At 36.0% G+C, this 13,135-nt stretch overlaps 1 protein-coding gene across 2 annotated transcripts in view; it reads left to right on the forward strand.

The window, feature by feature from the left end:
* plekhh1 (pleckstrin homology domain containing, family H (with MyTH4 domain) member 1) overlaps positions 1–13,135 on the forward strand; it is a 53,160-nt gene that overhangs the window by 12,613 nt on the left and 27,412 nt on the right. For both annotated transcript variants that reach the window (XR_009266682.1, XM_058748782.1), the window contains exons 3-12: positions 6,161–6,223; positions 6,560–6,709; positions 6,790–6,873; positions 6,970–7,051; positions 7,137–7,280; positions 8,161–8,957; positions 10,055–10,133; positions 11,962–12,053; positions 12,195–12,342; positions 12,491–12,627. Coding sequence is in view for 1 of the 2 variants with exons in the window: in XM_058748782.1 (XP_058604765.1) it covers positions 6,161–6,223; positions 6,560–6,709; positions 6,790–6,873; positions 6,970–7,051; positions 7,137–7,280; positions 8,161–8,957; positions 10,055–10,133; positions 11,962–12,053; positions 12,195–12,342; positions 12,491–12,627 (1,776 nt within the window). In the remaining variant the exon portion in view is untranslated. The remainder of the gene's footprint in view (positions 1–6,160; positions 6,224–6,559; positions 6,710–6,789; positions 6,874–6,969; positions 7,052–7,136; positions 7,281–8,160; positions 8,958–10,054; positions 10,134–11,961; positions 12,054–12,194; positions 12,343–12,490; positions 12,628–13,135) is intronic.

The raw sequence follows: 13,135 nt of genomic DNA on the forward strand, positions 1-13,135 counted from the left end.
GAAATAAACATCTCCTCACGGAGGAACATATAAACAGTATCAGATCGGTTTGTAAACCCTGTGTGTATATGCTTTTCTTGATGTTAATAAGTCAGTCCAAAAGCAACAACATCAATTTTGTTTTCTTTTCGGTCCAAGAGGTAGGTCTGTTGTTGTGTTTTTTTTTCTATCTGTGGTGGTGCCATTATGGTGTTTACTGTCCAAACACGCAGACCACAGGGACATTAAGTCTTGGACGGCTCCCAAGCATCCTCCATCAGGTTTCTCCCCTCTCTGGTCATTGCTCTAACAGCCTTTCGCTCACCCTGACCTCCACACTCTCCTGCTCTCCCATTCTTTCCAGCCTCTCTCGCTCGCTTGATATCGGGGCTCAGTGTCTCATGGGTTTCTGCTTGTTTTGTTGAAGAGGACAAAAGAACGTGCTGAGAGTTTGCTTTTAGAATTTTTTAGAAAGATTCATACGCTTCTCATCTGCTTCTCTGGACGGCATTAGGAGTGTTTTACACATTGACCCACTTTGCAGAGGAAAGGCTTGACACAGAATTGTGTGAGGGGTGTGATCTCTCATTCTGGCGTGAGGGAATACTTTTTCCATTTGTTCACGTACGCATGCCCTTTAGTTGAAAAGTGTGTCCTGTTGTAGAATGAGATGAAAATTGAGTGCTCGTAGGCTATGTTTGAATAGCATAATACCATACTATGTACTATTTCTGCACAATATAGTATGTGAAAGGTACTGTGCAGTACTGTATAATACTGTGCAAAATGTTGCACATTTTCTGTATTAATAGAATTCCCATGTGATGTAGAGTACTTTTTTTGCTAAACCTTACAGTATGACTACAGTAACATCTGACAAAATTACAAAATAGGGCTGCCAAAAGGCAACTGTGATATGCTTAAACTCGTGAAAGGGATAGTTCACCCAAAAATTACCCCATGATTTACTCACCCTCAAGCCATCCTAGGTGTGTATAACTTTCTTCTTTCAGAGGAATACAATCAGAGTTATATTAAAAAAAAAATATCCTGGCTCTTCCGAGCTTTATAATGGCAGTTAACGATATTTTTAAGCCCAAAAAAGCACATCTGTATTACTTTGTATATATTTTGTTATATGAATATCTGAACATACAAAACATCAAAATAAAGAACAGATTATCTGCTTGTAAACAAAAACATTTTATTCTAGCTTCTTGCATTCTTTTTTTAAACACTTGAATGTGGGTAAGTTTCATAAATAAAAAATAAATAAATAAACAACATTTTGAACAAAAAGCTGAAAAAAAAATATGAATTGGATTCAGAGTGATAATTAAAATGTAGACAGAGTCAATCAACACCCCAAAGCTCATTATTACCTCTTCATTGGTGACATTTTATTCCATAACGTTACACAGTTTTGATGCTGTTTTATGTCAGATGATCGTGTTAGATTACACATGGAAGCATCTGTTGTTTCAGTTTCTTCTTCACTTCACAAATTCTGTAAAGAAGATGTGTACTAGCGCCCCCTACCATATAACAATGAAAACACAGATTCTAGGAGCACATATGTTTAGACTTTTTCTAAGTATAAGTCAAGTATAATTAAATGTCATATTAAGTATATTTCTGAGAAGTACATAAAGCCCATTTCTGAGAAGTATATAAAAAGTAGACTAAAAGTATACTTTCCTATTTTTAGTTTAAAAGAAGTATACTGTACTAATAGCACACTTGAATAAACTTATTTTTCGTAAGGGACAGCATACAACTGTTTGAGATGTATTATTGCATAATGCACAATGTTTCACACACATTGTCAGAATTTAAGTGTAAAATATGCTGTACACTATGCAAGTTTTCTATTCTGAACATAATTACTAATGTCTTTTTATTTACTTCAGTTGAAAGTGTCAGATGCAGTTGTACTTCAGTTCTGATCGTGCTGATGTGACTTCACTCAGTCTTTACGTGCCACATGTGTTTGTATTTAAAATGGGAAAGTAGATGTAGAAGATTCAGTAAGTTGGTCCTCATGTTGAATTTGGCCTAGTTCTTCATGCTCTCTGTAGAACTGTCTCGTTTCTAATGAGCTGCCAGACAGGAGGATTAGCCTGCAATAGCAATAATACTTTCTTGCTATAGCTCGCTTTCTCAGACTCACCCAATCTCCATTCTATCATCTTGCTCCATTTTTAAATACACCATCCCTTCTTCATTAGCCCTTATCTTCATGCATAGTTCTCTAATTAATTATTGAGCCATTGGTTGTTTCAGGCTTTTGGTGTCTGTGCCTAATATGGTTAATCATTACGTTTTCAGGCAGTAGTTTGATGTTTCTTCAACAGCGGGCACTTATTTTAAAAAATAAACTCTCCTGCACACTTTTCACACTCTCATTAGTTTATAAAGATGTTGAACCTCAGCTATACTGTAAAAAGGTTATGTTTTAGTAAGAGACCAATAGCAGATGGATGCTATGCTGGTGATTTCCACAGTCATTAATGCATAGTTCACATTCTCTGCTTCCATAATCTAAGGCGGATAAGTCAGCTGGTTAAAGAAGTTCTGGAGTTCAACCAAGGAGGAAACCTTCTTTGCATTTTCCAATAGCAACTGCAGAAGAACAGTTGTTAAATGTTTCACATACCTGGTTGTTGGATGCCTGAGCAGCTGCCCTGCCCCCACCTGTTTAACCTGTGGCCTTTCATCCCAGTCGACTGTCAGTCCATCCACAGCCTTCTGTTGAATCAGGATGATGTGTTGTGTCTTAGCATTGGTCTTAAACCTAGGATCAATGTTAAGCCATTTCGTTGAGATATTTGCATGATGCTTTTTTTGAAGAAGTGTCACAAAACTCATGCTAATGCAGTGTTTAAGTCTATCCTAGTCAGAATGATTCCATGTTTAATTTGACATGAACAAAAACAAGCTGTGAGGAACAAAAGTGTTGTCCATTCCAATTGTGAAGTTACCATTTACTTATTGCTAAAGGAATGTACTACGACTGGTTTATTTTATCACCTAAGAACATCAACTACCTGAACAACATACCATGTTAAGTTAACCAGTTACACAAATTGAATTACCCAAAGTATTTTTGCTTTTGTTTTCAGTTTTCAGCTCAATAAAAACTAGCTCAACTGAAAACTCAATTGACTATTACACTAATTCCCAGTAGACAATATCTGAGGAAAACGGGGGTTGCGAAGATTATATGCAACAGAACATAATCAACACTGAACTGACAGAAGAATTTACAGCAGAATTGATCTCTGTGTTGCAAAATTAAATCAGTATTTTAATGTTTATCCCTGTAAAGCTACTTTGAAACTGTATTGTATAAAGTGCTACAGAAATAAAGGTAACGACAGATTTCTGAATACATTGTAAAATGAATAAATTTTTTTTTGTTTTTCCTTCAGTTTTTTTACTTACGCCTTTCAGTTTTTAAATATGTAATCTAATCTGACTAAAGGCTATACTACTATCTTGGAATTCACTGCATACTCTATTGAGGCCAGTAGCTCAACACTCACCACCAGTAAACTTTACGACATAGTTGTTGAATAGCTCTTAATGCTCAGTGAATCATTGCTGAGTGGGTAAGGCTAACCTGAGGTCAGTGCTGAGCTTGAGTGAGTGGACACTATTCCCATAGTAATGTGGATTGATTGAGTGTCAGTGAAAGCATGTCCTTGTTCATATTTGTCACCGTGTCGTCTATTCATTTCTGTACATTTGCTGACCCTTGGGTGAAGTGTCACACCTCCATACACTGACCCCACAGGCTCCTTTTTGGCCCCGACACACAGGGAATGCTCACATGGAGTGGGTGCCTCCTGGGAATCCCTGTACTTTTGGATTGAGGAATGAGAAAGGGTGGAAAGAAAAAGGGAAAGAACAAAGAATTTTGAACAAAAGAAGTGCTCTGTCATACAGTGGGAATCCATTAGTATGCTTGTCATCCTTTTTACTGGGTCAGTGAGCTCAAGAAACATTAAGTCCAAAGCACTTCATGGCCAGGAACTTTGTTTGTGTGAGTTCTAATAATCTTTTGTCAATCTATATATTTGCAAAAGTGATTCTGGGTGAATTGATATAATCCATGCATAGATGAGAACACCTTCCCACTGCCTTTTCCCCCTTCACCTCTTCCTTTTCTTTCATTGAGTTTCATTCATAAGCAGTTAAATGTTGCATACTTGCAGGAGAAGATTCATTTAGCAAGTTACCATCTTCACAACAGGAGCGAATACACATTATTTTTTTCTTTCTCTCATTTTAATGTAGATGAATACAGGTTTTTCTAAATGCAGTAGTGTGCACCTGCAGTTAGTAATTTACATAAAGCACCCCCAAATAATCTCCATATAAGGGATTTGCACACAGCCATTTCTGTAAATCATTTGTCACTTTATGCAAACGAATCACTGCATAAAACTAAACATCAAGCTGTAAAATAATTTTTGTAACTTTGAAATAAGTGAAACTCATTAGAGTCAATTATTTATTCAGTTTCTTTAATAATATGTATGAAAACATTTAGTCATTTCAGTTTCTAAGGCCATTGGGAGTATGTGATTGTTGCATATATTAGGTCCAGGCCATAAAAAAAAGTTCCTGGGACAAATTGTTCCAGGTAATTTTGGTGGAAAAGCGGCTTATGTGGTTTTAGTTTTGAGTTTTATTCTAGATTTAAAATAAAGAAAAGTGCAAACTAATTGAAGATTCATGATTTCTGCGTCACTTTAAGTCTCATTAAGATTGTCCTGGTCAAGCTTAAAATACTCACATATTTTCAAATGAAAACATATACATATAATACACAAATAAAATTGAATACAAAGCAACAAAACTGGAACTTAAACATGCCACGAAAAAAGAGAAAATAATCAAAACAAAAAATGAAAAACTAAATGAGAAAGAAAACAAAAAGATTAAATGAAAAACTAAACTAAACAAAACAAAATCAAAACAAAACTAACATAACAAACAAAAAACAAAATAAAAACAACAAAAAAGATTAAATGACAAACTAAATCAAAACAAAACTAGAAACATCACAAAACGAAAACAAAATAGAAAGAAAATTAAAACAACAAAAAAGTAAAATTAACAATTACAAATTACACAACAGTACCCACCCTGTGTCCAAACCAGGCATGATGCTATAAATTGACAAGTAATAAATCACTTTTCTTTTTTCTTTTTTGCCATGACAAGCAAGTAAGTACTTTATTGTCATTGCACATGTACAAAACTCTGGTGGAGCAACCCCCCGGGTGCCCACCCGATACACACAAACAAGTGATGCACCATTTACACCACTGTTATATGCAATACAATTCAATATACACAATACAATAAACAATATACACAATATGCTATTCAACACAGTACTCAAGGAACACATAGCACATGACAACAAATGTGCATTAATGTAAACATAATGTGTATGTGCATAAATGTAGTCATTATGTGCAATTAAGCAGAAAGTGACAAGTGCTGAGGCAGTATAGTTGACATCTTGACCATAATAGATAAAGACTTTTAGACTGTGAAATATTGCACAGTAAGGTGACTGCACTAAAGTCAGTAAGTGGGGAAGTGGTTGAGGTCTCTGGGTCCCTGTGGAAGGTGGGGTGTAGAGCAACTGCTCTGTGGTAAAAGCTATTTTTGAGTCTTGTTGTGTGGGCATACAATGTTCTGTATCGTTTCCCAGATGGCAGAAGGGTGAAAATGTTGTGACCTGGGTGTGAAGGGTCTCTGATGATGGTTTTGGCCTTCCGGATGCAACGTGCCCTGTAAATGTTCTCCAGACTACTTCCCAGCTTGTGAGTTGGGTGGCTTGTTTACTAGGATGTGCCCTAACCTTTTCCCAGTGCTGTCAGGCCATCATGGTGGTCTTGTTGATAACCGCAGTGGATTGTGGCATGAGCGTGCCCTTACCCGTAGCAGTACAACATGCCCTCAGTATTTAGTGCCAGATTATGATCAAAATCGTTTAAGTATGACAGATAACACCACTCAAAATCAGATATACAGTAGATTATTCTTATAGTTTATCATACATTCATAGTTTATTTAACCATCTCTCTCTCACACACACACACACACATCCTAGCCTAAAAAGAATAATCCATGAATCTCTGTGTTTTGTTTATTTGTATAGATGCAGGAGTTGGAACAGAGAGTGATTGAGGCCGACCAGCGGGCAGAGAACGCTGAAAAACAGGTATGGCTGTTGTACCACTATCCCTCCTTTTGTTTATTTTCCATAATTTACTGTATTTGGATCATTCTCAGGAAGTAGTAGCTATCCTATTTGCCAGAATTTTCATTGATAATTCATTAACAATATATAACTAGCAAATATTAGCTAGCAAATATTATCACACCACACCACTTTATTCAAGGTCAATATTTTTGTATTTTTGTCCCAAATTGTAGAATGCATTTTATAAATTATAAAATAGTAAGCCATAGGAGCACAAATGGCAACTCTTTCCCGACAATTATAATCATAAAAACCACATTTATCTTGAGAATTTAACCAAGATTGCCATTGTAGGTCCACATTATGGAGGAGAAACTGAAGTCTGCAAACGTGCAGCCCAGCGAATCGGAAAATTCGCTGTACAGGCGTTATCAAGAGTTGAACAGTCAAATTCAGGAGAAAGACATGATCATAAAGACACTCGAAGGACAGCTGGAGAAGCAGGTAAAGAAAAGACCTCACAGAGAGGAAGAGATGGCCATGCGTGTTCATTAAACTCTCAAAACTGCCCTCTTTATCTGCAGAACTTGGTTCGAGCCCAAGAGGCGAAGATAATTGAAGAAAAAGCTGCCAAAATCAAAGACTGGGTCACCTTTAAGTTACGAGAGGTGAGTTGAAACATCAAAGTGCTGTGGATCAAAAAAAAAAGCATTTGTTGAAACATAGTGTGTCATTTATCTTTCTGATCTTTTTGTGTCTTGTAGATGGAAACAGAGAACCAGCAGTTGAAGAAGGCAAACCTTAAGCAGGCTGAGCAGATCCTCATACTGCAAGACAAGCTTCAGAGTAAACATAGTTTCTTTCCTGTTTTCTTTCTTTTTACCATTTGTTTTCACTTATGTTTGTATATATCTCACTGTGTTTCTGTCAGCTCTTCTCGAGAGGCCCTTGTCTCCAGCGGTGGATGCCCATCTGGTCCCCTCTAGTCCACTCCACCCTCCCAGCTGCCCCGGGACACCGCCTGCGCAGGAGGAGGGTTGGAGATTGACAGGATCTCGCATAACCAACTCTACAGGTATATGGTCCTATTTTTTTCAGGTTTACTCATGGAGCAGTCTTAAAAAATGTTGACTTATAGTGTAAAACAGATGATTTTTTATTATTTTTTTAAGTGGCCAAATTTTACACTTTGCATTGTTTTTAAAATCCACTTATTAAGTTAGATATGGTTTCTTGTAGCAAGCATTTAAGCCTCAGCTTTAACCAGACTGTTTTTTTGATACTTTACCTTTAAGATTTCTTTGTAAAAATGATGATTGATTATGATTATGTAGAGTTGATTATGATTGATATTTATTGTACTCAGTTTTAGCAACAATTATTTAAACAGTTTCCATAAATTCCATAAAAAGTTCAGCTGTGTTGTTAGAGTATTCACATGGTACATCTAGATTTGATCAAAATAATACTTAAATATAATTGGAATTAACAAAACACATTAGTAATGCACCAAAATTATTAGTCATTTTTGCTGAACAGATTTTACACATTTCTAATGTAGTATAATTTTTGGTTATTGTGAAGTGCGTCCATACTGCTGACATGTTTACCTGTTTTAATTTATTATCTGCTTATTAAACATCACTGTTCAATTAATTATAAGCGTCAATGATTTTGGCCTGTCAAAATTATTTTGTCCAAAACCAAAAATGCCTTTTCTGTTTCGGCCTAATATTTTTGGTTGCCTAAATTTAACTTAAACAAATAATCATAAAATATTAAATAATTCAAAAATAATAATAATAAAATATTACATCATTTAAAAATAAAATTATTAATAAAAATAATTTCTAATATTTTAAGCTTTTAAATGGTCCATGTTGTACTTTTTGAATGTTTTAGCTTTCGTAGTAATTTTTAACTGAAATTGTGTTTCTATCTGTTGCAAATTGCAGATAGCAAAAGGAAAATCACGGAGGGTTGCGATTCCGCTTTTCATAGTGCATCTTTACTTCCCACATTACAAGACAAAGGAGACTCTCATAAGTCTAGTCAAGATGGTGTTGACAACACAATCTCAATAAAAGAGAGCGCAGAGGGGGCGGAGCCTTCTTTTGGAGTGGCACGTGAGAGAGCAGTGGGAGGAGCCTCAGACAGAGATCACTCTTCTGACGAACTCAACAGCAAATTTCGTTCCCAGCGCCTTCGCTCTTCTTCTTCATCCTCTTCCTCGTCCTCCTCAGCGTATGAGACTCCTGGTCGGGGTGGCTTTGACACACCTACCCCCACTCCTAAAAGCCCTCCTCCTGTGTCCCTCTCACCCCCATTATTACGCCTCCCTCTGTCATGCCCCTTCCCTCTTGCTTCACCCTTGGGCACCAGTATGACCCTGCCCAAAGTTCGCACCCCTCTAACCCCCCGTGACAGCATCCAGCTTGTGAAGAAACACCACAGTCAGCCGCAGCCCGGCATAGAGCGCCTCCATCAGGTCAATGTCAGTATTGATATCGGAAACTGCACCTCTCCATCCTGCCAAAGTCTGGTCTCTGGGACAGTTTCCACACATGGGCTAGAGGAGACGGACATTGATGAAGGGCCTCCAGAAAGCATGGAGGGTGTGGTGGAGGGGTCAGAGTTGGAAGCCCAGCCCACTGATGGAGCCTTATTTGAGGGCTTGGCCAAGGAGTTTGAAATGATGGACCCCGAAGCTCTTAAACCACCTACACCACCTCTACACCGATTTCCTTCTTGGGTAAGACAGGAAAAATACTATAGCTTGGACCTCAAATTGCGTGGCTTGTTGAGGACAGATCTGCTATTACAAGTTAGCAAGTTGGTACAAGCGCTTGTAATGTAAATGAGCACCTGGTGCATTTCTACATTTTTAACATGATTAAACTTAGTTAAAATATATATATATATATAATATGTTTGTTGTATTTTAACATTTATTTATTACTTTTGACTGTTTAAAATTTAATAAAACTTTGATTATGACATATTTTAGTATACAAATGGTAGTATACACTACCATTTAAAAGTTAGTGATTTTTGCCAGAGCATATTAAATAGTTTGAAATTTAAATTAAAGACATTTATGATGTTACTAAATATTTAATGAATGCTGTACTTTTGAACTCTCTATTCATCACAGAATCTTTAAAAAAATGATCATGGTTTTCACAAAAAATATTATGCAGCACAAATGTTTTTAACATTGAGCGTAATAATGAATGTTTCTTGAGCTCCAAATCAGCATATTAGAATGATTTTTGAAGGATCATGTGACACTGAAGACTGAATGATGCTGAAAAAGCTTTACTTAAGCTTAAAAAAAGCTTTAAGAATAAACTACATTTTAAAATATATTAATATGGAAAACACTCATTTTAAATTGTAATAATATTTCACAATAGTACTGTTTTACTATATTTTTGATCAAATAAATTTAGACGAGACTTCAAAAACATTTTTAAAAAATCTTAACGATCCCAAACTTTTGAGGGTAATTTTTTATACAACTATAATAGGTGTAATGAATATAATTAATATAATAGATGACTATTTCCTGATTAGTTTACGAATTAATGATGCAATGAAGTCAAATTAAGTACCATTAAGTAAGTGTTAGTTCCAAACTTATTTGTAGATACTAAGCAGGTAGTACAAGTTCTCCGAATGCTTGAGGTGAGCTTAACGTAAAAGAAAACTAAAAAAAACACTCAAAATATTTAGCAACCACATTGCAACACCCTGGCAACCACCCACATCGCCCTATAGCACTATAGTCATGCAAGTTTTGTGATGTAAATCTACATCACTTTTTTCATGTTTCTTTGTGTTTTTCAGGAGAGCCGGATCTATGCAGTAGCTAAATCAGGAATGAGAGTCTCAGAAGCCTGTCTTGGAGCTAAGATTATTGGGAGAGGTCAGTCAACCAATCAGTAACAATCACAGATCACTCAGTTTATGTCTGTCACCAGCAACTTGCTGGCATTTCTAGCAACTTACTGCTATAATGCCATATGAACAGATGCTCTTGGATCTGTCAATTAGAAGTCAGGACTTGTTTGATGTCACTTCCTCTTACCTAAGGGGAACACACCTGTGCAGGTGTGATCTCCATTCATTCAAGCTTCTAAGAGGCTTTTAGAGGACGACTGGGTCTGTGAGTAGAGGGTGAGAATGGAAACCCTGATTTTCAATCAGCCGTGATGAAAGGATAAAAGCGCTGTGTAATTATCTCAGCGAGTATTTCACCTCAACTCTACAGCAAAACTTACAGAAACTGTGCTCTATGCTGCAGTGAGACACAAGTCCGATCATATATTTACTTTGATACAAACTTACTACAACATTTTGGAAGTGACAACCACATTTAACTCTTCCACGCTGTTACCACTGAACATCGAGCAGCCGGCTGAAAAGTTGATTTTAGGTTGCAGATCCTGTGTAAAAGTCTAAACCGGGTCACTTTAACCACAGATGCTGTTTTGGAGCAAAGTAATATTAGCGACCGGAAATGTTTACCTAACCATCATTGACAGGCACTGTTTTGTTTAAACTGCTGCTTTTAAAACTGCATGCCTTCTCTGGACCATAATGCATGGGTTGCACTTAAATAATAAAGAGTAGTCATGGAAAATCTGGAAATATTAGGGAATTTTCAGGCTTAAAAAAATAATACATTTTTCTAGTCTTGCTCAGCTCAAAAAATACTTTTGCGAGTTTAATTTTCATTAAATGTGACCCTGGACCACAAAACCAGTCTTAAGTCGCTGGGGTATATTTGTAGCAATAGCTCAAAATACACTGTATGGGTCAAAATTATAGATTTTTCTTTTATGCCAAAAATCATTAGTATATTAAGTAAAGATCATATTCCATGAAGATATTTTGTAAATTTACTACTGTAAATATATCAAAATGTCATTTTTTGATTAGTAATATGCATTGCTAAGAATTCATTTGGACAACTTTAAAGGCGATTTTCTTAATATTTAGATTTTTTTACACCCTCAGATTCCAGATTTTCAAATAGTTGTATCTCAGCCAAATATTGTCAGATCCTTCGAAAAATTGACACTTAAGACTGGTTTTGTGGTCCAGGGTCACAAATGATTCTTCAGTAATTATAAACAGCATGAAAATTACTGAAAGTTAATTGGACATGAATGAAATGAATACAACCAGGATGCATTAAAGTAATCAAAAGTGACAGTAAATACAATTTATTATGCAACAAAATATAAATGCTGTTCAATCTTGCTTTCAAAATTGACAATAAGAAATTTCTTGAGCACTAAATCAGCATATCAGAATGATTTCTGAAGGATCATGCGACACTGAAGACTGGTATGGCTGCTGAAAATTCAGACAAGAATAGATTAAAATTATTATATAATTTAAAAATATATAATTATTTTATTAATAATTAAGTTATTTTAACTTCAAAATCATACTGGTTTTACTGTATTTTTGATCAAGTAAATGTGGATTCCTTTCAAAAATATTAAAATTTTGCAGACCCAAACTTTTGAATGGTAGAGTTTACCTGCTATAAAAAAAGAAAAGAAAATTGAATTGCATAAAAAATAAGCTAATTAAATGTACGAACACCATATTTGGCTATTTCACTGGTGTCTGTAAATGGAAAGGCCTTATGAAATTATATTGAAGTGCCCACCCAGGCCCTATGAATTTTTACAACTTTGCAGACTTTATGCAAGTGCCCATGTGTTGGTTTGTTTCTCCAGTATCCACCCAACCTCAGCACTCAACATCTGGCCCCTTCACCCACCTCATTTATAAGAACATCAGTGTGCCTGTGTACTCCACACTCAAAGGGGTAAGACTACATCATTAGTATGACACTTAACTAATTCTAAGCTTACAAATGTGACATAACAAGGACTGAGAGAAATCTTTCAAATAATACAAAATGTAGTGTCTTTCTCATCCTTCCCACACTGTGCCTCTGCTCTTTCAGAAAGCAACTCAGATCAGCAGTGTCCCTCTCCCTGATGATGACTCGGGTTCAGAAGACGACAGCAGCTCATTGGCCAGCCTACACACATCCACATTGGTGCCAGATAAGAAGGGCAGTACCCCAGGCAGTCCACGCGCTGTCAAAAGAGGTGAGGAAATCTGTAAAATAATACACTCTTGGGCTTTCAAAATCTTTTTAACTGTAATTTAACTGTTTTATAATAATAAAAGTGTGTAAAAACTTTAAAACTCTCAAAGATCCAGGTTCATCTCTTGGACGTGTCTTTTGTCCCGCAGGTGTGTCTATGTCCTCCATCAGTTCAGAGAGTGACTATGCCATTCCTCCGGATGCGTATTCACTGGACAGTGACTGCTCAGAGCCTGAGCACAAGGTGCAACGTACCTCGTCCTACTCGTGCGAGAGTGTCGGACCGGTACGTTTCTGAGCTCCTCATTTGAGCCGCCTCAATATTTGTCTTCTAATCTACATTACCATCCAAAAATCTAGGGTCTGGTAAGATGTTTTTGAAAGAAATTTCTTATGCTTACCAAGGCTGCATTTATTTGATTAAAAATACAGTAGACAAACAGTTATATTGTGGAATATTATTGTAATTTAAAATGATTTTTTTTTTATTTAAATAAATTTTAATATGTCATTTATACCTTTAATGGCAAAGCTGATTTTTTTTTAAATCAGCTATTACTCCAGTCTTCAGTGTCACATGACATGATCCTTCAGAAATCATTCGTTTGTTTTTTTGTTTTTAATGGTCAAAACAGTTGGAAACAGTTGTGCTGCTTAATATTTTTGTGAAAACAATGATACGTGTTTTTTTTCAGGATTTTTTAATGAATAGAAGGTTCAAAAGGACAGCATTTATCTGAAATATAAATATTTTTCTTACTAGAAAAGAAAGATTTTATACTGTCTTTCAGTAA

Source organism: Onychostoma macrolepis, chromosome 17 (assembly GCF_012432095.1).
Source record: "Onychostoma macrolepis isolate SWU-2019 chromosome 17, ASM1243209v1, whole genome shotgun sequence".
Classification (NCBI taxonomy): domain Eukaryota; kingdom Metazoa; phylum Chordata; class Actinopteri; order Cypriniformes; family Cyprinidae; genus Onychostoma; species Onychostoma macrolepis.